The sequence below is a fragment of the Chelonia mydas genome, chromosome 2 (assembly GCF_015237465.2).
Source record: "Chelonia mydas isolate rCheMyd1 chromosome 2, rCheMyd1.pri.v2, whole genome shotgun sequence".
Classification (NCBI taxonomy): Eukaryota; Metazoa; Chordata; order Testudines; family Cheloniidae; genus Chelonia; species Chelonia mydas.
Window position 1 is genome coordinate 103,107,117 of NC_057850.1, and position 25,909 is coordinate 103,133,025.

The following is a 25,909-nucleotide window of genomic DNA, read 5'->3' on the forward strand; positions in this document are numbered from 1 at the left end:
GTCCAGAAGTTGGCTAATGAAGGCACTTAATTCAATATAAGTGAAGAGGAGAAGAAGTGTTTGTAAAGCCAGCTGAAAAAATACACAGAGCTGATTCTTAATCCAGAAGTTGCAGTTGTAGATTCTACTCCAACCTCCGTGGAGTAGATCCCTGTCTTATAAAACACCGACAGTTGAGTGGAATGAGGCAGTACCAGCAATGGGGCTGGCACATGAACAGGACAGAAAAGAGAATTTGAACATGGAGTGGAATGTCATACAGCGAAGGAATGAAGATTTGACTTCAACTTTTTTTTTTATCACTAGTGGCTCAACGCAATCTTTGTGCTCTGTTTCCTGGGATGAAAGAAGTAGGATTCATCTCTTGCTGCTCCCAGTCAACAACAGCTACAGGTGAGTGTTCTTTTTTGTCATTGAATAGAATGTTGTGCTCTGAAAGAAGTTGCCTTCTGCCTGATCATGTGAATGAACTAATGAGCATATGAATTGAAGGACTAGAAGTACCAGACGCAAAAGAAGCCACCAAAGATGAGCACACTGCATTTGAAAAGTTAATTAACAGAAATGACAATTATAAGAAATCAAGGAAGATGAGGATGTAGTGCTTCATGGAATACTTGAATAGCCAACTTGTGTGATTTTTTGAAACATGGGTTAAATCAAATAAGATGGTCGTGAAACATTTTTCAGTTTTTACTATGGTGCCATACAGCCCACTTTTGCCCTCATGGTCTCATCCCTTACCCCCCTGTAAATTCGAACACAACCCCCTAATTTCAATTCCTGGGGAAAATACTGGAGCAAAGTTAAGTACTGCCTCTTTTCTGGAACATCATCTCCTGGTATAAGCATCCAAATAGCCAAATTATTTTCTTAATAAGGTGTCTGTTTTTTCTTTTATCACATATAAGAGTACGTTCCTAGAAGACTACAGCACAATAGCAGGAAAATTATCATTTACAATAAACACGTTTGTTCTAAAACCGTGCCCAAAAGGCCCCAGAATGTCTTGGGAAAGAAAAGTTCATGCTTATTCTTAGTCTATGCATAGGAAGGTAGATGTATCTATTGTACAGAAAGTCTAGTGAAATGGCATTTGGCCATTTTTGAGTTATCCAGGCATGAAAGGACATTTTTTTTATGCTTTAGTAATTTTATGTGCCTAGTTCTTGTTCAATTTAAAAAACTGCTTTGTTTTAAAATTTAAGACATGGTACATATGAAGGGCTGTACTCTGTAACTTTTCATAAAGTCCAAATAAATAGACTTTGCGTAGGGAATCTCAGTGGGGTTTGCAGGCACCATTACTGATCACACTAATGCAAGCACCACTGAATTACAGTAGCAACTACATCCAGTGTGCACGTTCCTACCGTATACGCAGGGTTTTAGCTAGTGGATCTGTGGCGTCACTGTGCTGCTGAAGAGAGACTAGGCTCCATGGTGGGTGTGGGGTCCCTCTGAATGGCCTCTCTTACTGAGCACAAACTCTAGCAGTCCCGCTTTGTTTAGCACTTCCTGGAGGGGGCAAGGTAAGGAGTGTGTGGTTAGGTAGGTACATTTTGCAAAACATGAGTTGGGAAATAAGAACAGTCTACAGCAGTGGTTCTCAAACTAGGGGCGCCACTTGTTCAGGGAAAGGCCCTGGTGGACTGGGCCCGTGTGTTTACCTGCCGCGTCAGGTTTGGCCGATCGCGGCTCCCACTGGCTGCGGTTCGCCGCTCCAGGCCAATGGGGGCTGCAGGAAGGGCGGCCAGCACATCCCTCGGCCCGCGCCACTTCCCGCAGACTCCATTGGCCTGGACCAGCAAACTGCGGCCAGTGGGATCCGCCATTGGCTGAACCTGCGGACACGGCAAGTAAACAAACCAGCCTGGCCCGCCAGGGCCTTTCCCTGAACCAGCGGCGCCCCTAGTTTGAGAACCACTGGCCTATAGGACCATGTGACATTTTCCTTACTCATTTTAGTGCTCACTGAGTGCACTTATTTAGATGTATACACAAATACAAGTTGTGTTAATCTGGATAGCCACCCATTGGAATAAACATAGCTGCATTTATTTCAGTTATTAGACATTCAGATAAATCATAGTAGCAAGAGATGGAAACTGCCAGTCCATTCCTCTGCCAGTGCAGGACCCACGTGCTGGGTAGAGGACATTCTAAGAATTAAGAATACTAAGAGTTCAATCAATATTAAAATTTAGGAATGGTGTATTAAGGATACTCAGATTTCAAATACTGTCCTCAAATAACCATGTGCTACTCCCACTGAAATCAGTGGAGATGTACCTGCATCTCTGTATGCGTAAGTTGGCCCACAAAACCTTTGTTTCAATGTGTTCTCATGTCGGTAAGTGCAGGTGCTGAACTCTCAACCTGTTTGAATCCCACGTCTCAGCTGAAGGCAAGAAAGGAACCTCAGCCCTCCTATATGTTATAGTTTCTTTTCACTGTGCAAATTATCCAATGGGGGGTTTCTTTTCTAAATCTTCCCATTTAAAAAAAAAAAACATAATGCAAGTTTAGTGTATTTACATGCTCTACCCACGTAAGAGCATGGCCCTGATTCATCACTGCCTTGGTCTTTGTGCAGTCATTGACATCTGTGTGAAGCTGGTGTAAAGTGCTACCATGTCAGATGGTAGTGTTTTACACCCACTGTGCACAGGTGGAAAAGACTACACAACTGCAAGGCAGTGGAGAATAGGGCTGGCCAAAAAACTTTCCATTCAACTGTTCTGACAGAAGATGGACTTCTCTGCAAAATAATTCATTTTGTTAAGTGTATGTCTGCTTTCCACAGACAATTTCAGTTTTTTCACTGAAAAACACAAATGCCCTAAAACCAAAAAGTTTTCATCTGAAATCTAATTGAGAGTGGGGAGTGGACTAGATGCCTTCTCAAGGTCCCTTCCAGTCTGAAACTTCTGTGATTCTATTTTGATTCAGATATGTCATCACAGTGCCTCATGGGAGTGGTAGTTCATTTGCCTCATGTTTCCATTCTCCTTGATGGGCCAGGATTCCCAGCCGGACTTCATTTTCCATTATGCACCACCTCCTTTCATCAAGAGTGGAGACCATGGTGCATCATGGAACATGTAGTTTGAGCAGGGAGCCCTACCTGTAGAGGAGAATAGGAGCATGAGGCACCATGGCAGTATTTCTGAATTAAAAATAAATACATTTAATATTTTAGCCAAAATATTTCAGTTTTCAGAGTTAACGTTTTTTGCAGAACCTCCCCACAAGCTTTAGTGGAGAATCAAGACCAGTAAATTCAATGTAATGGATCCCACACCAATTGTTACTCACACATTGTGTATAAATTGCAGAAATTGAGCAACATTTACATTCATACAAATCACTTTATTTTTGTGTGTGGATAAGGGAGTTGCTGTGGGAACTTCACATTTGAACTTCCTCACATCTATGGTTTTAGATTTTCACTCATTACACTAAGATTACTTAGTTCTAGCACTGAATAGGGCACTAGAGAAGGGCTCCTTGAGACATTTGCATTATCAGTCAGTTAGATTCTTCATATTCTATCTGTGAATGTATTGATATCTCATCACTGTTGTATCTGAGTACGTCACAATCTGACGGTTGGTGTTCCCATGTAATCACCATTTAAACAAGAGTCTAGCTACATTCACTGGCAAAAGGGCAGAACACAATTATCTATGAGCAAACAGTGCATGGAGCAAATGGTTAAACGACTTCTGACTACCTTTTACTACCATATGAATCTGAGAACTCTGCAATCCTAGCAAAGGAGAGAAAGAAAAGAGTGAGGGTACTGGAGTGCAAGCCATAGTGTGATTCCCATATGATCCTTAACAGCATATCAAGTTCACAGTGAATGTTTTTAATAACAGAATGTGAGAAAATAGTGTTATAAATTTATGCAGCCTTAATTTATGCAAGGGAAAGTTACTCAGGATACATAACTTGCAATTCAATAATAATGAATGTAGTGAGATCTGACTATTCAATGCTTGGTTTATCCACAAGTCTCTGTGTCTCAAAGATTTTAGTAGTAACCAGAAGTGCTAGAACAGGGGTTGCTGCCACACCTCCGGCTTGAAGTGGTTTCCATTATATACAGGGTTTGCAGTTTAGTTCAATGGCTCTCAGCAACGCCACTATACAAATAGTTCCAGCACCCCGGTAGTAATTAATCTTGTAGCATGTACAAAGTCTACTATTGGCTTCTTCAACTGAGGGTTGTGGATTTTTTAAAATCGGCATACAAATGGAGTTATCTGATTTGGATTTACTAGGTCTGACTGTAATTACCATAGCAAGAACTAAATCATGTTCACAAGATTCTGTCCATGTGCTGTATGTAAGTAGAAGAAAATACAAAGGCAGATAGACAAAGTGCCAAAATATCTTTCAGTAACACAAGTGCATTGGTGTAACACCGAGAATGTAAGTGTAAGTCTGATTATAACGAATCTTGGGGGGAGAGGAAGTGATTTTGTTTTTTCTTCTTAACTAACCCCCTCCTGTTTGCCCCAAGGAGCAGAACTGGGGGGAAGGAAAGGCCTTTATGGAAAAGACCTATAGAATTTATTAGAAAATAACCTTTCTATATGTTTTTTGAACCATCCCACAGAATTTGATAGAGAATTATATCCCTGCTACAGAATTCTATAGAATGGTTCAGAAAACCTGTAGATAGAACTGTACCGAGAATGATCTCTATCTCCTATAAGGTTTCAAACTCATTTCCATAGAACCCTTGGATTTATTTAATATTCTCCTGGCGTCACCTCTATGACATTCTATAAGACTTTGGCTGAGGTCTGGCATGCTAACAGGGCTGGCTGGCGGATGTGTGGGAGGTCAGGGTATGCAAATTGTACCTTAGTGTTGAGCAGGGGTGAAAGTAGGCTAGTATGGGCCGGTACGGCGTACCAGTAAAAAGTGGCTGCCGGTACTGGCCCGTATGGCCCTTTTGCCTCGCCCCCCCCCCGATCCACCTCCGGGGCCAGGCAGCGTGGATGGGCTGGCTGGGGGAGGCTGACCCAGCCCCGTACCTTCTGCCTGAGGCCCCGCCCCTTCCGGGGGCCAGGACCCGGCCCCATACCGGTAAGTGGTTAATGTTACTTTCACCCCTGGTGTTGAGGTCATTATTACGCTACTGCCTCCTACATGTTTCAGGATTTAACAGTTAAAATAAAGTTGGCCATGTGACTAATAACCACCAATGGGATTTTAAAGACAAATCCTAGCGTTTTATATATCTGTACTAAAACACAAAAACTCCTCTAATGTAACATTCAGGTTATTGATTTAAATTCTCAGAAGCCAAGAAGTGAAAAAGTTAAATTTGAACACACAACCTGAACTCCTCGCCACCATTCATGTATATTATTATAATACAATGTTTAACTGCATGATTACATGCTATAGATAAAGTTTCTTCAGCACTTATCCTGTAGCCTAAAGATGAATAAAGCAACATATAGGTGCTATGGAAGTACATAACACCCAGCTCTGGTGTGTTTTTATGTAGGTGCTATTGCAATGGGCACATTTGTTAAGTGTTGGAAAGATCGAATTAAATATGTTGTTGTAATATTCATATTTGGTACAAGAATAAATAGCTATAGGGTATGTTATGAAGGAAGGCTGATCCAGTGGTTATGGCACTAGCCGCCTAGGATTTGGGAGCCATGGGTTCAGTTCCCTGTTCCATCACTGGCTTCCTGTGTGACCTTGGGTAAGTCATTTAGCCTCTCTGTGTCTCAGTTTCCCATCTGTAAAACAGCAATAATAATGCTTCACTGAGGATTGTGAAGTGCTTTTAGACCTACTAATGAAAAGCACTGTAAAAGGAGTTAAGTATAATATGTTGTCTTAACACACCTGACTGTGTGCCTTTAACAACAAAGTAATGAGTAACATATCATTACTTCACCGAGTGAAACAGAATTACTATATTAAATGGTTGATGCTTTTTAATTAATCTCTCATCATTTACTTTTTGCAGAGTAGCCATTAAGAGTCTTTATCATTTTACTGACTGAAAGGCCTTGAAAATGATATTTTATGCTCTGTTTGGTGATGAGCCTGTTTAATTTCTCTACTTAGACATTGCTGAAATGGATACTGAGTACAAATGCAGTTTGTTTATTCTGGACGGGAGAGGACAAATAAGTTTCTACTGCCAGAGCACTACAGTAGTAGCTTGGCCATTCTGCATCTAGCTAGCTCTGATTACTTTCTCACACTCAAAAAAGTGTGGTCACATTAACTCCATATCAGTACACTGCCACTGACACCGATGAATGAGGGTTACAGCAGAACTACCACCAACAGGCAGGAATTACAAAGCTGCACTCCCACGGACCACTTTATCTTAAATCTGCCTCTTGTTAGCTTGCTCTTCCTGTCAACATCTTCCCTTTTATTCCCTCCATGTGTAAATTACACCTTCGTTTTATACAGCCACTGAATGCAAAATCTCTGAAAGTTGCTCTACGTTACCATTTAATGCTTGATATGTAATTTACCATTACTGTTTAACATCACCATGGATGCGGACTTCCATTGGAGTCACACCTACTTCAGAGCGGATTGGCCAATTGTTTCCATAATTAACCCTTCTGTCTATTGCTTGATACTTTTGATCAGTAAAGAACATTACCTGCACCAACTATTTATTCACTAGGATCATCAGTGATGCCAGCATTTGCAACCTGATATAGAACAGACCTTTTCTAGGCATATAGAATGTATGACAGTCGATCCAACCATCGGTCCCTGTTGTCTGGTGAGCTGACGGTGAAATTCCATATAATGTATCCAGTTGTAGAGTGCTTGTTTGTGGGGTGAGTCAGGTAATTCCTTCAAGAACCTTTCATTAGTTTGGCCCCTCGGATACTGGAACAAATTCTGTCCTGTTTGTTACAGTGCAACACTATTAAAGTCATCATTCTGTGCCTACGTCAGTAGTCTTTGTGGATTCAATGATGGGTGGAATTTGAGCCCAAATTAGTAGTTCTTGGCATGGTTTTTAGGTTTATTCTTTATTAGCATTAGTCTGTCTACCTACCTACCTAAGGTACTAACACTGGTGCTTAGAGTAGAAGATTTTTTCCCCCCATTTTAAAAAGCACTTTACAGATTCAGTAACTGACAAAGATCAATCAGTGATCAATACAGCCTCATTTAAGATATACGTAGAAATCATTATTCAATTACATCTAAGAAAACTCAATCGCATATGAAAGATAATTATAATAAACTGAACAAAAGAATTCAGCAAATTTGTACAAATTTATTTAATTTAAAAACAAAACAAAAGAAGATGAAAATCCAATCCAATCAGATGCCATGTTCTGCTCTCTCAGTTACACTCCTATAGCCCCAATGGACCAAATTTTGCTTGTTTACATCCGTATAAATCCAGTGGGATTACCCTATATTTATGCTGGTGTAATGGAACAGAATCAGACACATCAGTGACTGCATTTCATACTCTGAGTCCAGATGTCCATTTAAAACAAATGTAGAGGCAACAAATAAGAAAGAGGGCAGGTACTCTGAACCCATTTGTCCTGTGGGAGCCACTTAGTACCTACAGAAAATCATTTTTCCTTGCCTAGTTACAGCCAAATAACTCTGTTTTGTGTGCATTAAACCAAGGTTAAGGAACACACGGGGGGGAAAAAAGCTGCCCATATTTCTCTGAGGGCAAAACAAGCCGGGGAAAGGGCAGTTTCTGCTACGATGCCCAAGAAAGCAGGCACGTATTAAGCACTCCAAGAAAAGGAGCGAATAAAACAATGGAGGGAACCGCAGGGAAGGAGTTAATTATGGTACTACACAAAAACGGGGACAAATACTGCTTGTCTTGCTTGACATCAGTCGGAGTTGCATGTTAGCAAGGCAAGCCGGTTTTAGCCCCAAAGGTATATTTTATCAAAATTTGAAGGGGATATTGTCAGGTTAAAATCCTAGCACCAGTTCTGCTCTCATACTGGCGTAAGTCTGACCTAGTTCTACCGCTGTCAGTGGAATTACATCAGCATAAAACTAGTGAGTGTAAGAATCAGACCCCCCTATATTTTTAAACCCAAATTACCTTACCATGTTGCTATTAACTTGGGCTATTAAAATGAAAGTTTTCACTTATTTGGGCTTCATGTGCAAATATTTAAGGTGAATTCTCTAAGGACTTCTCCTCTGATGTTTAGTCTGAAAAACAGGAGTCCACCAAAACTAGTTTTTAAAATGTATACAATAAAATGCATCATCGTAAAAACACGTTTGACATGGAGACTGTTTAAACTGAAAAGGGACACGACTTCAGATAAATCACCCCAAATACTAATATTTTCAGTGGAACGAGAAATGAGACTCAGAGCCCCCCGGATGCTGAATAAAGGTCTCTCTGAGATGATGTTCCGTATGTCAGTAAGAAAAGGCAGAGCTGTCTGATACAAATTAGCCTAGCAATTTTGTTTCTGCTGGAGATGGGAGGAGGTTTCTAGCAGCCTTCCTTCAAATACCTACTGTTGTTGGAGGCAGCAGGGGTGAGGATAGCAACAACCTCCTTCACCCCCAGTCGTGATCCAGCAGCAACAGTCAGAAGGAATGAGCTCTCTTATTTACAGTTCAATCTCTATAATGTTGGTTTTCCACAGCAATATTGCTGAAACCATACGAGCTCACCCAGCTGTTTTTTTCGATATACTCAAGTTAACTTTATCTCACAGCTCATACCAGCCATGCACCAGTAGATATTGTCCTGGGATGCGTGCTGCTTAATATATATCTGCAGTTATTTAGGAATATCTCATTGCTTTTGATTCGGATGGAACAAGTGCAAATGATTTTGTTCTGGTAGCCAAGTATGGTTCATTAGATGGTGCTCACGTGCCTGTTACCCAGCAGAAGAGAACAGCAACCCAATCACAAGGACCATCACAAACCTTAACACCTTCCACTCCAAGTGCAAGGCACATGTATTTGACCTTGCCTTCTGCAATATAAACACATTGCAACATGTATATTTAAAAAGAATCTATCTCAACAAGACACACCACTACACACACTTCCCCCTCTAGGGAGAGGATGAAAGAACAAACAACGTGTGACCGATGTTAGTCATTTTGCTTAATGCACTTCTGGAAGGCACTCAGATACTACAGTAATGAGTGTAGCATAAAAACCTATATGGAATTGAATAAAGTCTGCTCCTATTCTTAAACTAGGTTCGACAGGGGCAGGAGACAAAATCCCATAGGTAAATCCAAAGCATGGAGACCTGGGTGAAGGGTTGGAATCTGGGGGAACATGGGACATACAGCATGGACAAAGAATAGACAACAGGGAACATGGAAGGGAAATCTAAAACATCTTAGATATCTGTATGGCCATTCTTATGTTATAATGCAAGAAGTAGGGGGAATAAACAGGAAGAACTAGAAATACTAGTGAATAATTGCAATTATGACATAATTGGCATCACAAAAACTTGCTGGGATCATTCACATGACTGGAATATTGGTATAGAAGGGGGGAACAGCTTGTTCAGGAAGGAAAAGCAGGGGAAAAAGGGAGGAGGTATTGCCTTGCATATCAAAGATGTATACACATGCACTGAGGTTGAGCAGACAGAAGTGGGAAGCAGACCTGTTGAAAGTCTCTGGGTAAGGATGAAAGGGGTAAAAAGACAAGGGTGAGGTCATGGTAGGGTTCTACTATAGACCACTTAACTAGGAAGAAGAGGTGGATGAGGGGTTTGTTTTTTTTTTAAAACAGTTAACAAAATCATCCAAAACATGACTTGGTGGTGTTGGTACAGGACTTCAACTACCCAGACATCTGTTGGGAAAATAATACAGCAAGGCACAGATTATCCAACAAGTTTTTGGAATGCATTAGAGACAGCTTTTTATTACAGACGGTGGAGAAAACAACTAGGGTAGAGGCTATTCTGGATTTGATTCTGACAAACAGCGAGGAATTTGTTGAGAATCTGAAGGTAGAAGGCAGCTTGGGAGAAAGTGATCATGAAATGAGAGAGTTCATGATTCTAAGGAATAAAACAGAATAAAGACGCCAGACTTGAAGACAGCAGACTTTAGCAAACTCTGGATTGGTAGGTAAGATTCTGTGGGAAGCAAGTCTAAGGGGAAAAAATTGTTCAGGAGAGTTGGCGGTTTTTCAATGAGACATTATTAAGGGCACAAGAGCAAACTAAACCGAAATGAAGAAAAGACAGGAAGTATGGTAAAAGGCCATGCTGGCTTAACTAGGAGCTCTGCAGTGACCTGAAACTCAAAAAAGAATCATGCAAGTGGAATTAGGTCAGATTACAAAGGATGAATATAAAAAAGCAACACAAGCATGTAGGGACAAATTTAGAAAGACCAAGCCACAAAATGGGATTAAACTAGGGTATGAACGGTTATGAGAAAGCATTTGACAAATATATGAGAATCAAGAGGAAGACCAGAGAGAGAGTAGGCCATTACTAAATGAGGAGGGAAAGGCAATAACAGAAAACTCAGCAATGACCAAAGTGTTAAATGCCTTTTTTGTTTCAGTTTTCACCAAAAAAATTAGCAGTGATTGGACGATTAACATAGTGAACATCAATGTAAATGGGGTAGGATTGAAGGGTAAAATGAAGAAAAAACAAGTTAAGAATTACTTAGGCAAGCTAGATGTCTTCAAGTCAGTAGGGCCTGATGAAACACATCCTAGAATACTTAAGGGATGGGCTGAAAAGATCTTTGAGCCATTAGCAATTTATATTTGAGAACTCGTGGAGAAGAGAGAAGAGAAACCTGAGGGCTGGAAAAGGGCAAATATAGTACCTATCTATAAAAAGTGGAATAAGGACAACCCAGGGAATTATAGACCACTCAGCTTAACTTCAGTACCTGAAAAGGATAATGGAGCAAATTATCTAACCATCAATGTATAAGCACCTTTGAAGAAATAGTCAGCATGGATTTGTCAAGAGCAAATCATGTCAAACCAACCTAATATCCTTCTTTGACAGGGTAATAAGCTTTGTGGATAGGAGGGAAGCAATAGATGTCATATCTCAACTTCAATAAGGCTTTTGATACAGTCTCATATGGCCTTCTCACAAACAAACTAGAGAAATATAGCCTAGATGAACCAACTAGAAGGTGGATGCACAAGTGGCTGGAAGACCATTCTCAGGCCTTGTCTACACTGGCAAGTTTCTGCGCAGTAAAGCAGATTTCTGCAGTGTAACTCCCGAGATGTACACACTGCCAAGTCACTTTAGTGCGCAGAAACTGCACAGTTGCAGAGCTGTAAAAAAAAAACAGCCCGACAACAGGCATAGAGCTTTCTGCGCCGGAGCTACAATACCACAGTGCCAGTGTAGACACCCTGGTCGATTACAGCGCTGTGATTGGCCTCCGGGAGGTGTCCCACAATGCCTGTTCTTGCCTCTCTGGTCATCGGTTTGAAGTCTACTGCCCTACCCTCAGATGACCAACTGTGAGCCTCACCCCTTAAATTCCTTGGGAATTTTGAAAGTCCCCTTCCTGTTAGCTCGGGGACGCATGCAATGGTCTCAGCGCATCTTTCCAGGTGGCCAGGCTTGCTCCACGCACCAGGTGATCCCCCGCTTGGAGCAATGCTGAGCTGCTGGACCTCATCAGCATTTGGGGAGAGGAAGCTGTCCAGTCTCAACTGTGCTCCAGCCGTAGGAATTATGATACCTATGGACAGATTTCACGATGCACGACAGAAAGCGACCATGAACATGACACACTGCCGTGCAGGGTCAAAGTGAAGGAGCTGCAGAAACACCTACCACAAGGCATTGGAGGCAAACCGCCGCCCCAGTGCTGCGCCAATGAACCGTCTCTAGTTTTGGTTGCAATAACTATATGTTTAAAGAAAGCGATTGGTGTTCGTTTTCCTTTCTAATGGTATCTTCCTCCCCCACTCTCCTTTTATATATAAAATTTTTTTTTGCAAGGAAGTTACAGCCATGGGAGTTTCATGTGTCTGTTAATTTATTTTACTACAATAAGGCTCTTGGCACACAATATTTGCTTACAAGAGAAGTCTGGAAGTGGCTGCCGCCTTTTAATCCCTTGTGATAGGGCATACAAACCCCACCGTGGAGAACAAGGGGTTAAGGAGCAGCTCTGGGCCCAGGTGGCCCTGCGCTACTGCACCTGTAAAGCCAACACATGCTGGAGGTGGCATTTAAAAAGGGAAGCACAGCAGCTCAGAAGGAAGCAGGTGGTAGAAGGGGGTAGATCTCTGCTCTGAGCTTTGGGAAGTACTGCCCAGGAGCTCTCATTGCCTGACACCTGGCAACAGAGTCCTGATAAAGCCTGAAAAGGAGAGATTGGTGACTGATTGTGAAAGTCAGAAACTTTATTTGTGGTTCTTTAATTTACTGTGGCGGGAAAAGGGTACTTGGGTAGAAAGGGATACAGAGAAGCAGCTGCTTAGCACCCCAGGGTGCAGAATTTGGTTGTCCACCATTGCACCCCGGATTGGAGCCCAGTGGAAAGCGTGGGTGTAGACTCCCCGACCAACTCCCACAAATGGGACAACAATAGAAGCCTTTACCTCAGTGGAGAATCCAGCTGGGGAAGACCATGAATGTTCAAAGGCCCAGACCTCAAGTTCTAAGGTGAACTAAGGTGGAAGCCCTGAAGCTTGTGAGGGTGCTGAAAGACTTCTCTGTGATTGGATATATGCCAAAACACCTGGACTGGAATGGGCTGAGCCACCAAAGAAGGGACAGACCCCACAAGATAGAACTATAACTGGAAAGGGGGGTGATGTCAGAGAGGGAGACAAACTGCCACACCCCTGCCTGACTACTAGGCTGCACCGGTGGCGTGTGCCCCTTTATGCTCCTATTGAAGTAACCGTGGACTAACGAGCAATGTCACAAATAGTTAAAATGATCATCTCTTTCACAAAGCGACAAGTAAACGTTCCATTGACATAAAGCTGCGAGGTGCTTATGGATCCACTACAAATAAATCAGTTATCCCAAAAGAGCCAGAGTCCAAAAGAATCCTTGGTGAATAGCCAAGATTTCAAATACACAAATCACTTCAGCCGTGGAAAGCACAGTGTCAGCCTGGTCCAACTGCCATTGAAGTTAATGGGAAGATGCTCACTGATTTCAGCGAGACTTGAATAGGGTCTAGTATGCAATATAAACTCACAGGGCTAAATTCTACTCCTAGGCCAAATTCTACCCTCAGTTATGACTTCATTAGATGTCAGCATCCCCTTAGGACCCTTCTGTCTTCTTTGCACAGGAGTAGTGTATTTGGCTATTTGTGTGAACCTCAGATTTAAAAATAGCTGAGCTCCTCCTCAGCTGTGGCAGAGAAAAAGATACAAGCCAGATGTATGTGGCGGTCTAGCAGGGTCTACGTATAGTTTTCTCTTATGTTCACACCAAATAATTGTTGTGCTTGTTGGTGTGCCTTCCTGACTGGAACCGCTACTGCTAGCCCTGACTTTTCCTGATGATGGACAGGGTTCCTGTTGCAGCTTCAGAAAGGTTGGCATCAGTAGTTGCCCATTTGTTTGCAGAACCACACACATGGTCCTGTGCCTTGTGTAAAGATGGTTCTATACTGTCATTGGTCCTGGGTGTAGATTCTACCTGCCTCCATATCTGGCCTCAGTTTAGACACCTTGCTCTAAATTCTGGGGCTGGATCATGTATCTCCAGGCAAGGGAGTTTGCTGCTGTCTGAGCCCCCCGTCTCTTTTAACTTGTCCTACTCGCTGCTGCTACTAAATGATCACTTATTTGTATTGACATAGTCTGTTTGAAAATCACTGGTTCTCGCTGTCCTGTTTATGGTCTTTCTGCCTCGATTATTCTAACACCAAAACACAGGAAGTCAGGATATATCAGGTGGCTGGGGGAACCTTCCCAGTGCCAAGATAGTTATTTGCCTGTTTATATGCTGACTTGCACATGTATCCCCACAATAGGTCCTCCCCAAAAATGTAGGTGAACAAAATGCAGTTAGCTAAATTGTTCATGAGAAAAACAAACAAAAAAGGGTACAAGTATACAGCCAGTACTGTATCATCAGTCAGATTTAGCAAACATGTTTGTGAGTATATTTACCACTCACTTAGCTAAGTAAACAGATTATCAAGTATTCTGGCATTATAGAAAACACACTCTCACTGGCTGAAAATGAGTCCTTCTGTAGAAGGACTATTCCCTCCAATACCTTCCCGTCTAATTAGCTTAAACCCAGCTGTTTCACCACTGTTTCTATAATGAAAGGAGAGATGGAGCTTTTATTTCCCCAGGGACAGAGACATTGTCAATTATCTGCAGTTTCCTGCTATCTGCTGTCATTGAGAAGGGGAAAAAAGTCCCAGCTCATGGGCTGTATTGGAAGCTCTGCTGCAGAGAGGAATTTTTTTTTTTCTTCTAAAATACAGGCATAATCACATTATAAAATTGGAGTATCCTCCCAAATGACTGGTATATTTTCAGCCTATACTAAGAGACTTATCATAAAATGCTATTTTATTCTGAAAAGTGACTCAATTAAGGACATTATGGTGGTGGTGGTGGTCTATGTTTTATACTCCCATTTTTAATTTGCTCAGTTCAAAAATAAAAAGATGTTTTCTTTCTAACTGCCAGATCTGAGAGGCGAATTGGATTTTTTCCATTTCATACAAAGACAAAGCAAAAGTAGATGTAGACAGGTCTTAATGTAAACATCAATTGTATTTGTTCCACACTTCATGTGGATTTCACGAGTAGATTCACAGCTAATAAATCGGCACAAAACATGAAGGGTAAAGTTGGTCAAAATATTTTTAACAAAAGAAAAGTTAGGTGGAAAATTCCCTTTTAAAAATGATCTTTGATTTCCTTTTTACTGATGACAACTGAAAATATTTGTGTGTGTATCTATCATACACAAACACTCAGGAAATATTTTTGTTTAGACTGATAAATATTTATTAAATTTTTATTAAATCAACACATTGTCACACTAAGGTTTTTACTCTTTTGTCACTAATAGGGACCTGATGGAATAGATAATTGTTGTAGTGTGTGTTAGCATTTTGACTAGAGTTTTGAATTTGCAGTACCTCATCAGATATAGCCCAAGGCTTCATGACTAATACCAAACTTAGTTTGTTTTTGTTCTGCTTTTTTCTTGAGGAATATTTGATGATCTGTATAAATGTTACTGTAGTTGAACCCAGCTGACTGTTAGAGTTGTTTAGCTTTTACCTTCACACCATCTCTAGAGTCTGTCTGGGATGCACTAATCATCATGTCAAATCAGGAAAACACTGAACAATTATTACTGATTTGAATCTGTTTTTAAAGCAATACAAATTGCCGCATGCAGTGCACAGATTAACCGTTTTAAAGTCATTTGAGAAAATAGAGAGAACATCTTAAACTAGCAGCATGGTACCTGAAAGTACTGTAATCAGATTGTTCCCCATTATGTGTGTCTTGTTTCTCAGCTGGGTTTGAACTACTTGACTCAGACTCTAATCAATGCTTAGACTCTGTACTGTATTCATATATGGGAGTTTGATCCTGTAAGGTGCTGAGTGGCTCCTGCCAGGTACTAAGCATCATCAAGTGGAAGCTGAGAAACTTGGCACAGTACAGGAAGTGCCCATTGTCTAGAAGGATTGGATCCTAACGTAGGGCCTGATTCTGGTCTCAGTTAATCTGATGTCAAGCTGGAGTATCTCCAGCAATACATAGAGGAAATTTATGCCATTACGTAAATTAGATCAAAATTTTATTCTTATTAATAGTTACTGCTCTGCTTAATAATAAAGCATTACAGGACTAACGAAAAGGCATTGATATAAGATTTCATGCAGTTATGGCACAGACACAGATGTACAGAAGGCATCTGTGGAAGCCCTGTGAGAGGGGGGCGTGGCACAAAGTTTTGCAAGTTTCGTATTCCTAAAATATTACACTAAAAGACAATTCATTCCTTTTCACATATGCCCTGCACACATCTGAAGATTTGGCTAATGAGCTATAACCAGTATAAAACCTAATACGCATTCTGTATATTTAAGGAGCATACTGTGTATTACAGAGTACATTTAGTCCATTTTAAGGCAGACACTTTCGGTTCCTGCTTACAAAAAAATAAGGCACATAAAGTTCATTAAGATATTAATGGAGCTTCTTAAGGCTCTTTAACAAAGATCTAGTAGTTATGGTACAGATGAAAGATGGTCACAGCCTGATGCAACTACAAGGCCAGCATATCACAAAACCGAGATCATATCTAATCTGGATTGACTGTAACCATGAGAATCCAATCAGTTCTGGCTTTTGAATCACAAGATCAATGCTGGCTGCATCACACAGAAATCTTCAGGTTAGTAATAGTGACAACACTCCTGGGGCTAGAAATACTTTTGGCAGAGCTTCACAAAGCTCCTTGTAAAAGCACCTCTTCTTGCGAAATAGAATTCCCTCTGAAATTGTATCAGAGAAGGCAAAGCCTCCAGTGGTGGTTAAGGAAATCTTAGAGTATTTGGCCATTTAAAAGTTACTAATCAAAATATAACTGGGCTGCCTGTGACATTTCAAAAATAGAATTAACTCTCTTCAGCTAGTGCATCTGAAAGGCAGTAAGGATAAAGCTACTACATAGTTTCAGTGCCTATTTTTAGTAAATTCATTTAATGCTTGTGAAAGGCCCTAGATTATCAGCCCAAGGAGTCATCCTCTTTCCACCAGACAGCAACAGCAATGTAGTCTGAGCCACAATGCCCTGCCTTGGTTCTTCAGGGTTGTTTGGCAACCCTAAGGGTATGAGGGTCGTTCAGTCTCCCTGACTGCCCATTCAGCCCCTACCTCTCTGTTGAGGTTGCCAAAGAGTCAGTTGTGCTAGACAGGTGTCCACATTTTAAAAAAAAAAAAAACTACTAGGAAATTAACTGAAATCTCCAGTTCATTTCACTGAGGATGCTGAATGGGATAGACAACATTCTTGCCACAGAAGATAGCAGAGACGGTCTGATGAATTGCACTTTTTCCTCTCTATCACCACACAGATAATTCCCTTCCCTTCCCAGAGTTCCTGCAATACACCCACATTATCTCCCCCTATCCCTCTCTCTCTCTCTGCAATAAGACGCTAACAGTTACTGAGATAAGGAAAGCTAAGAGAACAGGTTTAGGACTACATATATTTTTCAATGAACCCTCATCATTGTCTTTGTAATAATACCTAGCCCTTTTACTCTTCAGAGCTCTCAACACATAGTGATTCCTATGAAGTAGGTAACTATGTATTCCCATTTCACAAGTGGGAAGACTGAGGCAGAGCGTTTAAATGACTAGTCCAAGGCCACAGGGGTAGCCTGTGTCAGAATTAGGATTAGATTTCAGAAGATTCTGGCTTCCAGTCCTGTGCTGAAACTAATGGACTACATTTTTCTCTCTAACCTGTGTTTTTACATCTAGAATGTAATTCTTTCAAGAAAGCTGCTCTTATAGATGTTATCCTGGAATTCATGGAAGATGTGCAAATTGGTAGAGTTTAGTTCTTAGTAACGTGAACAAATCAACTGCAAGACTGACTATCCCTTGTATTTTCCATGAGAATTAAACAGAGAAAATGCCTTTGCAGACATTCCTGTTATTATTCTGAAAACTGAGCTGTCAGTATAAACAGACTATGAAGTAAAGAGTCAGGCTTGTAAACATCTAATCATCTCATGACTCTATTCACCTTGTGGGATTCATTTACCCTTTATCACTTCTGATGAATGCAGAATCGTCTCTGGTCTTCAACCTGTCTGTATTTTACCACTGTCACTAATCTTTGTTCTATTATCTTGCAGGAATATCTTCCAGGCTCCCGGAAATCATGTCAGTAGGATCACAGTCATTCTCCCCAGGTGGTCCCAATGGGATTATTAGAAGTCAATCCTTCGCTGGCTTCAGCGGTCTTCAAGAAAGACGATCCAGGCAAGTACCATCTTTGGGGGGGAAGCTTTCAGCTCAAGAATTGAAACTCGCGTTGGAGACGGGAAGGTTTTTGGTTTCTGTCCCCCGAGTTGAATCTGGGTGCTGCAGGTCAGACTGTCTGTTTGTTCTCCCTGCGACTCAGCTGTCTTGCATGGAGAATAAAGAAGGAAGACACCCTGTCTCTTCACTGCCGGGAATCTATTGGGCTTTGTTTTTATGAATATAGGGTTCACCCTCGGGCCTCAATCTCAGAGGAATTTTGCTGGCATATAGATTTTAGTCCATTAAATTATACAGTTATATGATCTTTTCAACCTGTAAAATGTCCAGAACTGCCTGAAACCCACTCCCTCCCCAGGCTTCGGAACCCAGCCACCACCACCTCAAAAGGCTGTCTATGCAGCTGTTTTTTAGAGCGATAGTGCGAGACCCACTAACTTAGATGAGTCTGTTGACCCAGGCTGGGAAGTTCGCTTATGTGTAGACGTAAATTACTGATAACTTGATTAAATCCTGCGATTTTTTTTTTTAAGCTTTCAGTGAAGCAGGGAACAAGAAGAAACAAGAATTCAGTGGGACTTTTGAGAAGCCACATGAGAGTGTGTGATTATGAAATATAGTAAAATTACTATTTATTTGCAGTGCAATAGTGCCTAGAGGCTGTGGCTGAGATAAGAGCACAGTTGTGCTGTGCATGCAAACATCAAGACAGTGCTATTTAGTAGCATATAGGTTTTGCATGATTAAAAATTGCCTTTGTTCTCACCAACTGGGTGTAGCTTAGGCATTGCTGCAGGTGACTGGACAAGAAGCTCTTGAGGTCCCTTGCAGTCCCAGGGTTCTATGATTCCCTAGCATTGCTGGATGGGACAGACCCAGTATAAGATGTATAGAGCTGTCTGCCATGGGCAAGCCTCAGGCTATTGTTTACCAGAATGGCATTCAAGTCTCAGCAGCTGGAACATCAGATGCTGATAGCCTGAGCACAATACTGCTTAACCTGTAAACAAACAGTCCTCCAGCAGGCACTACTATAAGAAGATTACTTTTGCCAAAAGAGATAACATCAGGCAACAGTCCTTTAAGATCATTGTGATTGATAGTGTTTTCCTTTCATGTCCATTTTGCAGGTGTAACTCGTTTGTTGAAAATTCCTCTGCACTTAAGAAGCCCCAAGCAAAGGTGAAGAAAACGCACAATTTGGGGCATAAGAACAGCACCGCCTCCAAAGAGCCCCAGCCTAAAAGGATGGAAGAGGTCTATAGGGCCTTAAAGAATGGATTGGAGTAAGAGAATTTATCACTGGATGTCTGAAGCTTTCTTTACTACTTTAGAGTGGAAGCAATGGGTCATGGGAGTGGGGAGCCTCAGTCATGGTAGGATAAATCCAACTGCTGACTTCTGCTCTCCTGTGTTAAACCCACTTGTTCACAGGAAACAAAAACACACTTGGCGAAATCCTGGCTCTATTCAAGTCAAGGGCATAACTCCCATTGACTTCAATAGGGCCAGGATTTCACCCCTAGACTGTTGCTTCAAATTTGCCTCCCATCACATAGGAGAGTCACACCACACAATGTGATACCAGATAACATCACAGAACATAGTAATGCCTTTGTTAGATAGGCACAAGGACAGTGATTGGACAGAGGCAACCCACAAACTAAACAGCAGCTTAGTTCTCACAAAACCTAGCTGTGAAATGTACTTGAAAGCGTTAACCTGTTACTCAAGCGCTAAAGAAATGTTCCTATTGCTTGTTCAGTTGGTGTGAAGCATGAGAGGGTTGCACATGCAAAGCACTAGGGAAATATGGAGAGTTTTTATGACAGTCAGGTCAGTATAAACATGTTGTACTTGTTTAAGCCAGTATGTGATGAGAATAACTATTTGTTACACAAATATTCCTTTCACAGAGGTCAGCAATCAGCACCCTATGTACTGAAATGTAGCGGAGTTCATGATTCCCTTTCTGGTTTATCTTTACAGCGAGTATCTGGAAGTTCACCAGACAGAGCTGGATAAGTTAACTACTCAGTTAAAAGACATGAAAAGAAACTCGCGGCTGGTATGTGTTATCCGACGATTCAGATGATAAAGTGTTCTATACTACTTGCACAGATCAAGGTATCGGAGGAAAAGGGGGGACAAGGGAGTTTAAAAGAAAAGCAGTTCTTCTAGGGTCATCAACATTGTATTTCAAAAGTACTGTTTTCTTAGCACCCCCACCCCACCCCACTTCTCCTCCCACTATCATCATCATCACTAATAATAGTAATAATAATAAACAGTACTCGCCTACATTCGGCAGGGGTATTTCTTGCTTGTTTTTGCCGCATTCAGCAACTCCCAAACTTGTTGTACAGAGATGAAAAAGTAAGGGACATCCCTTGTACTAAGGGACAGTGGACCACCCTAGGTGAGCTCCCACCCAGGATCCTGTTTGATATGTCAGCTATTTAAACATAATAAGGCACTGGGGGAGTGTATCATTCAATGGAACGGTATGACACACAAGCAAATAAATTGGTTAGTCAGTAAGGTGCCACAAGTACTCCTTTTCTTTTTGCGAATACAGACTAACACGGCTGCTACTCTGAAAGCTAATCATCATCTCCCTTTCTTTATTGCAGGGAGTGCTGTATGATCTAGACAAGGTACGTTACCCTCTGGGGCAGTGATGCTGCAAAGAAAACATTAAAAGTTGAGTGATATGTACCCAGACCTGGAGACAGCTGGCACAAAGAGCTTCTCAGAGCCTGATTCTCTAATCAGATACCACCACTGATGGGGAGAGGCAGGCAGGATTTGCCACTGACTTCAGTGGGAGTAGGATCAAGTCCTGAGGGGTCAGAAACAATCCACAGGGAGTTCAGCAAGAACCCGCTTCAGGCAGGTTACACACAGAATGGTAACCCCCAAAATAAACTCTAGAGAAACATACAAAGAAAGTCAGTGGAGAACGACCTCTGATAGCTACTGCCTTGGCTCCAGCCAGCACTTGCTCTGGAATTTGGATGTATATCTGCCACCTCTTCATTAAGAGACGGCCAAATATACTGCTGGGGCACTTCAGTGGAGTTGTGCCCACTTACACAAGTGGTCCACTAAGTCTTCAGAGTATTTCTAGTCTGTACACTCACTACTGATCCTGCAAAAAGCAAAGGCCTTCAAGCTTTTGAGGAGAGCTGGTTGAAAAAATGGCAGTTCTTCACAGGGAAATGTAAAAAAAAAACAAAAAAAAAACAAAAAAAACCCAAAAACTTTAATGAAAACGAAGAAAAAAAATGTAAAAACGAAAACATTTTGAGTTTTCAGAGAACTTCTGGTAGCATTTTGGCATTTTGAAAACCAAAAACTAACTGATTGTAATTATTTTTTCATTTAAAATGAAAATTTTTCAGGTTTTTTTTAATTGAAAAAATATTTTTAAATGAAAATTTGTCCATAAAAATTTGTGTTTTGGTCAGAACCATTTTTGGACAAAATAGATTGGGATGGAAAAAATTCAACCAGCTCTACTTTTGAGTGAAAGACTAATTACGTTAAGATAAAGCACCTGATCTGAGGTTCATATACAAAAACTTCTCCAGAATGAAAGAAAGCTTCACAGTTTGGAGAAGAAGAGTTTCTTTGAAGCTCACAATGGCTTGATACAGGAAAACCAGCTAAAGAGAAGATTTCTGCAAGGAATCTATATAAAAATACAATCATCTCAGCTATTGGAAAAAATCTCTAATTCCTCTTATTTATTTGCAGCAAATCAAAGCGATAGAAAGATATATGAGAAGGCTGGAGTTCCACATTAGTATGGTAATGAACAATTCTATCATGTTTCTTCTATACCTGCTTTTATATTATTAAGAAAACCAACCATTGCCTAGTGTGAAAGCTTCCACTCCAGAGGGACCCACCTCGCTGCCTCTCCCCGATGCAGTTAAAGTACTGCAATGACTCCTGAGACAGAAACAAAGAAAGGATTTTAAAAAGCTTTAAAACCTCTGAGGTTCGCCAGTTCTACATGCACACCAAACACTTCCACTGACAATGGGTGCAAAGGAAATGCAGGGTCAGGCCCTTCATGGGTAAGCTAAGATCTCATCATAAGTTTCCTTGAAAGGTACAGGTAAAGGCACACTTGCACCTGCAAGAAGTTTAAGTTCACAATTTGATCTATTGCATATTAAAAGTCTCACAGTCAGACTGCGAGTGTCCTCTGGATTTCAACACTAGTTTTTACACCATTTTACTCCACTGGGCCAAATTCTGCTCAGTTACACCAGCATATACTTGGAATAACTCCATCCAAGTCAGTTGGTGTACTCTAGATTTACACCAGTCTGCCTTAGAATCAAACCCACAGTATATTTTCTTTTAGTCATTAATATATCTACGAATTAACATTTTCCCCAACTTGACAAAATGATGTATTTATATGATAGATGAAATGTCTACTGGGATTCATTTAAAAAACACACACGCTGCTTGTTATATACAAGAGTGACCAGGCATACAAAAAACACTTTAATTTCATTGTTCTCATAATCACGCAGCTCAAAGAAAATCTTTAAGAAATACAGTAGGTTGAAATTTTTTCTCCAAACAATATACTTCCTTGCTGGTAACCTGCATGTCAAAATTATAGCCTAAAGCACATTTTCTATCTAAATCCCTCCTATGCCATCCCCATCCTGCACAGAGCTGCTGGTTTCTGTGTTTATGAAAAGAGATCCTAAACATAAGAGGAACTAATAAAAACAACTCTACTTGCTCCATATGTTAGTTCACTGCTCTATAACCCATGGTGACAAGTAAATAGACCATTGTGTGAGAGAGTTTTATAACATCAGATCTTAGGCAGCTATTTAGGAAAATGGTTTTTAAATGGATAGAAGCAGAAGAATCTTTCAGAACAAAGACAAACTGTGCTGTCTTCTGATAGCGGCAATGCCCTATCAGTGCTAAGTACTGTTGTCATTCTATACAGGAAACAAAGCATGGAAAACAGGAAGTGTAGTAACAGGTGGCAGATCTTTACAGTGGCAAATGAATTCATCTTAACGAGGCTCACATGTGCAGACACAGAGTCTGAGCACAGGGGTAGGCCCCACCCGGATTATGGTCATAAATAGCAAGTGAAAACTATTTATAGCAGCTCTTTAGAATGGAGACTAGAGGGTTACTAGCTGGAAAGATTAAGTGCAGTGGGCTTGCATCTCAGATAAGCTTGGTTTGTAATTCTGAAGTGTTAATAAAGTTACCTTTTCTTCCATTAATCTTTGTTGCAGTATTCCATTTGTAAACTGCCTTCTGTTTTAGTTACAGGTCCCTCAGATAAATTATATCCACCATTATGAACCCAAATCAGCCTTGTTAGTCTGATTTTTACACTTCGATTTTTGAAACTGTGACAGAGGGGGCTCAGATGGGGTATACTCAATCACACTCCTTGTTTCCCATTCAATTGGGAAACAGGCAACAGTATTTTGGTTAGAGATAGAGCTGAATGGGAAATTTTGATTTAGGATCTGAACATTCCTAAAGTTTGGAGATCCAGGTTTTGGTTCAGGTTAATTTCTAAGGTAGATAAAATAAAGTCATGGTGGCAGGTAGTATATGAAGTCAAGTTAACACAAGTTTTGATAGAGACAAGTTCTGCTGTGAAAGATCCATGACCGAGCAGCATTAGGATGCAGGGCATGATCCGCTAGAAAAAAGTGGAATATATAAAAACTGAATCTTGTCCACTGTTAGCAGGAACAGTGGAAAGAACTAATGTGACAACCTCCTTGTAGTTTTAGTTTCACAGAAAAAAATCCAACTCCTAAAATAACTTCGTTTTACTAATGAAACCACTTGTTCAGATTCAGCAGCCAGCTGCAGGAGATGAATCTGGTAGAAGTCCCACCGCTGCAAGCCCCCAGCAAATAACTCCGCTATAACAAATGTGCACACGAAGGATAAGGTTTTAAAAGAAAAGCACAGTTGGGGTGTTGGATAAGCATAAGGAATTATTAATAGCATATGGAGCTTTTTTCTTTTAAAGTTATGATCTAAAACTGGCCCACATTGGGAGATAACTAGGACCAAGATTTCCAAAAGTGATTAGGGAGTTTTGGGTGCCCAATGTGAGACACTTTCAAGGGGTCTGAATTTCAAAGGGTGGACAGTCAGCACCGAAAACTGCTAGTTACTTCTGAAAATCTTAGCCCAAGTTGTTACCATCTAATGGATGTTCAGTGGTCTATATGAAATGAGTTAAAGGCCTCTGTCACAGTTTCAGGGTAACTGTACCTGTATCCTCCCCACCCCCGTGGCCCACTCCAGGAGTTTTAAGGCTGCACAGCCCCCTTATACTCAGATATCCCCAGTCAGCCAGTCTGTCTAAAGACCAGTGCCTGAGCTTTGCTTTCTCCTCAAGGGCTATGACCAGTGTATTGCCAGCAGTTACAGGTTACCACACAGCTTTTTCTCAGCAAGCACCTTTATTGGTTAAGGTAAAAGCATTACACAGAAAAGTATTAATAAATAAAAGCTCCTGCATGCATGCTAAAACTTTATCAGAGGTCAACCATCAGTCTTTTAGAGCCCTAGTAGATCAAAGTCCTGCCAACCCTTCTGCAAGGGTTGGGTCCTGCCCTGGGACAGAAGGTCCTGTCCGTTTGCTGGATCAGAAAGAAGGCCCTGAGTCAGTTCAAGCTCATCCATTTATACCAAAAGTCTTTCCTTTGTTTCTTAGTCTCTGGAAAACCCAGCTTGAATCAGTATATATAGATAAAAGGAGGGGGTGGTACCTCTCTAGAGCTGTTTGGTCTCAGTGATTCACTTTAATCACCTCTCACTGTTTTTAGTCCCTGGAGGAGCTGTGGTAACCCTCCCCTATGGAGCAGAACATAATCAATCATACATAAACCTTCATAGCTTTCATGCAATATTGTCCCCAAAGATATTGCATGTATTTGCAGTATCTGTCACAGCCTCCATCCAGGTCTTGGCATTCACGCTGCAGGACTTGCGATTGACACTACCTGGCATCAGCATAGTGGCCAAGGCTCTATTCGGAAACTCAGCTACTTTCCCACTGCTAGAAAGAACTCCTCCACAACAGGGCAGTGGTATGTTGTGAGGAAGCTTTCTTTCACTGCCACTATTGTGCGATCCTTGGTTTTGAAACCAAACAGAGGACATTACTACTCCCCAGGGCTGTCAAATCCAAGCTCTTTTATAAGCTTGAAATTGATCTCTAAAAGAGATTGAGAGAGTTCTACAAATCCCATATGAAAACAGTAGCTGAAGGTCTGCAGAACTAAAGTACAAATTGCTGAGTCTCTGTTGTCTTGATGAAGTTTTATAGCAGAGGATGTTTTTCCGTATTGCATCCTTATTAACTTTAATGTGATGGCATCAAAGCTACAGTTGTTTACCCGCTGGTGTATCTAAAAAAAAAAAAATTTCAGAATTGTTCAGTTCTATTTCCTTTTAATGGAACCTATTTTACGATTCCTTTGGGTTTCTTTATTTTAATGTGCTTTCGTTGTTCCTGCTAGGTGGATGAGCTGTACGAAGCCTATTGTATCCAAAGACGTCTTTGTGACGGTGCCTGCAAAATGAAGCAAGCATTTGCAATGTCACCCGCCAGCAAAGGTGCTCGAGAGAGTTTGTCTGAAATCAACAGAAGTTACAAGGAATACACAGAGGTATGTGCTGCTCTGTTTAGTCCAGTCCTGCACTGCTTGACATCAATGGGAGCGTTCCCATAGATTTCAATGGGAATTTTGTCGGAATAAGGACTGCAGGATCCACCTGTAAATCAATGCAGCTAATTACTTTTCACTTTTGAAATATTTGACTGATTCGAAATATTATGGGACTATTTTGTATTTACTTCCATGGGGCAGTGGGAGAC

At 41.1% G+C, this 25,909-nt stretch overlaps 1 protein-coding gene across 8 annotated transcripts in view; it reads left to right on the plus strand.

Moving 5' to 3' along the window:
- The window catches only part of RIPOR2 (RHO family interacting cell polarization regulator 2), a 96,713-nt gene that overhangs the window by 32,980 nt on the left and 37,824 nt on the right, over positions 1–25,909 (plus strand). For 4 of the 8 annotated variants that reach the window (XM_037893035.2, XM_037893032.2, XM_037893033.2 and 1 more), the window contains exons 2-8: positions 307–393; positions 17,877–18,003; positions 19,134–19,289; positions 19,993–20,071; positions 20,637–20,660; positions 21,763–21,816; positions 25,551–25,700. In XM_037893035.2, the coding sequence (XP_037748963.1) occupies positions 307–393; positions 17,877–18,003; positions 19,134–19,289; positions 19,993–20,071; positions 20,637–20,660; positions 21,763–21,816; positions 25,551–25,700 (677 nt within the window). The remainder of the gene's footprint in view (positions 1–306; positions 394–17,876; positions 18,004–19,133; positions 19,290–19,992; positions 20,072–20,636; positions 20,661–21,762; positions 21,817–25,550; positions 25,701–25,909) is intronic. The other 4 variants (XM_043540032.1, XM_043540029.1, XM_043540030.1 and 1 more) reach the window with 1 other exon arrangement.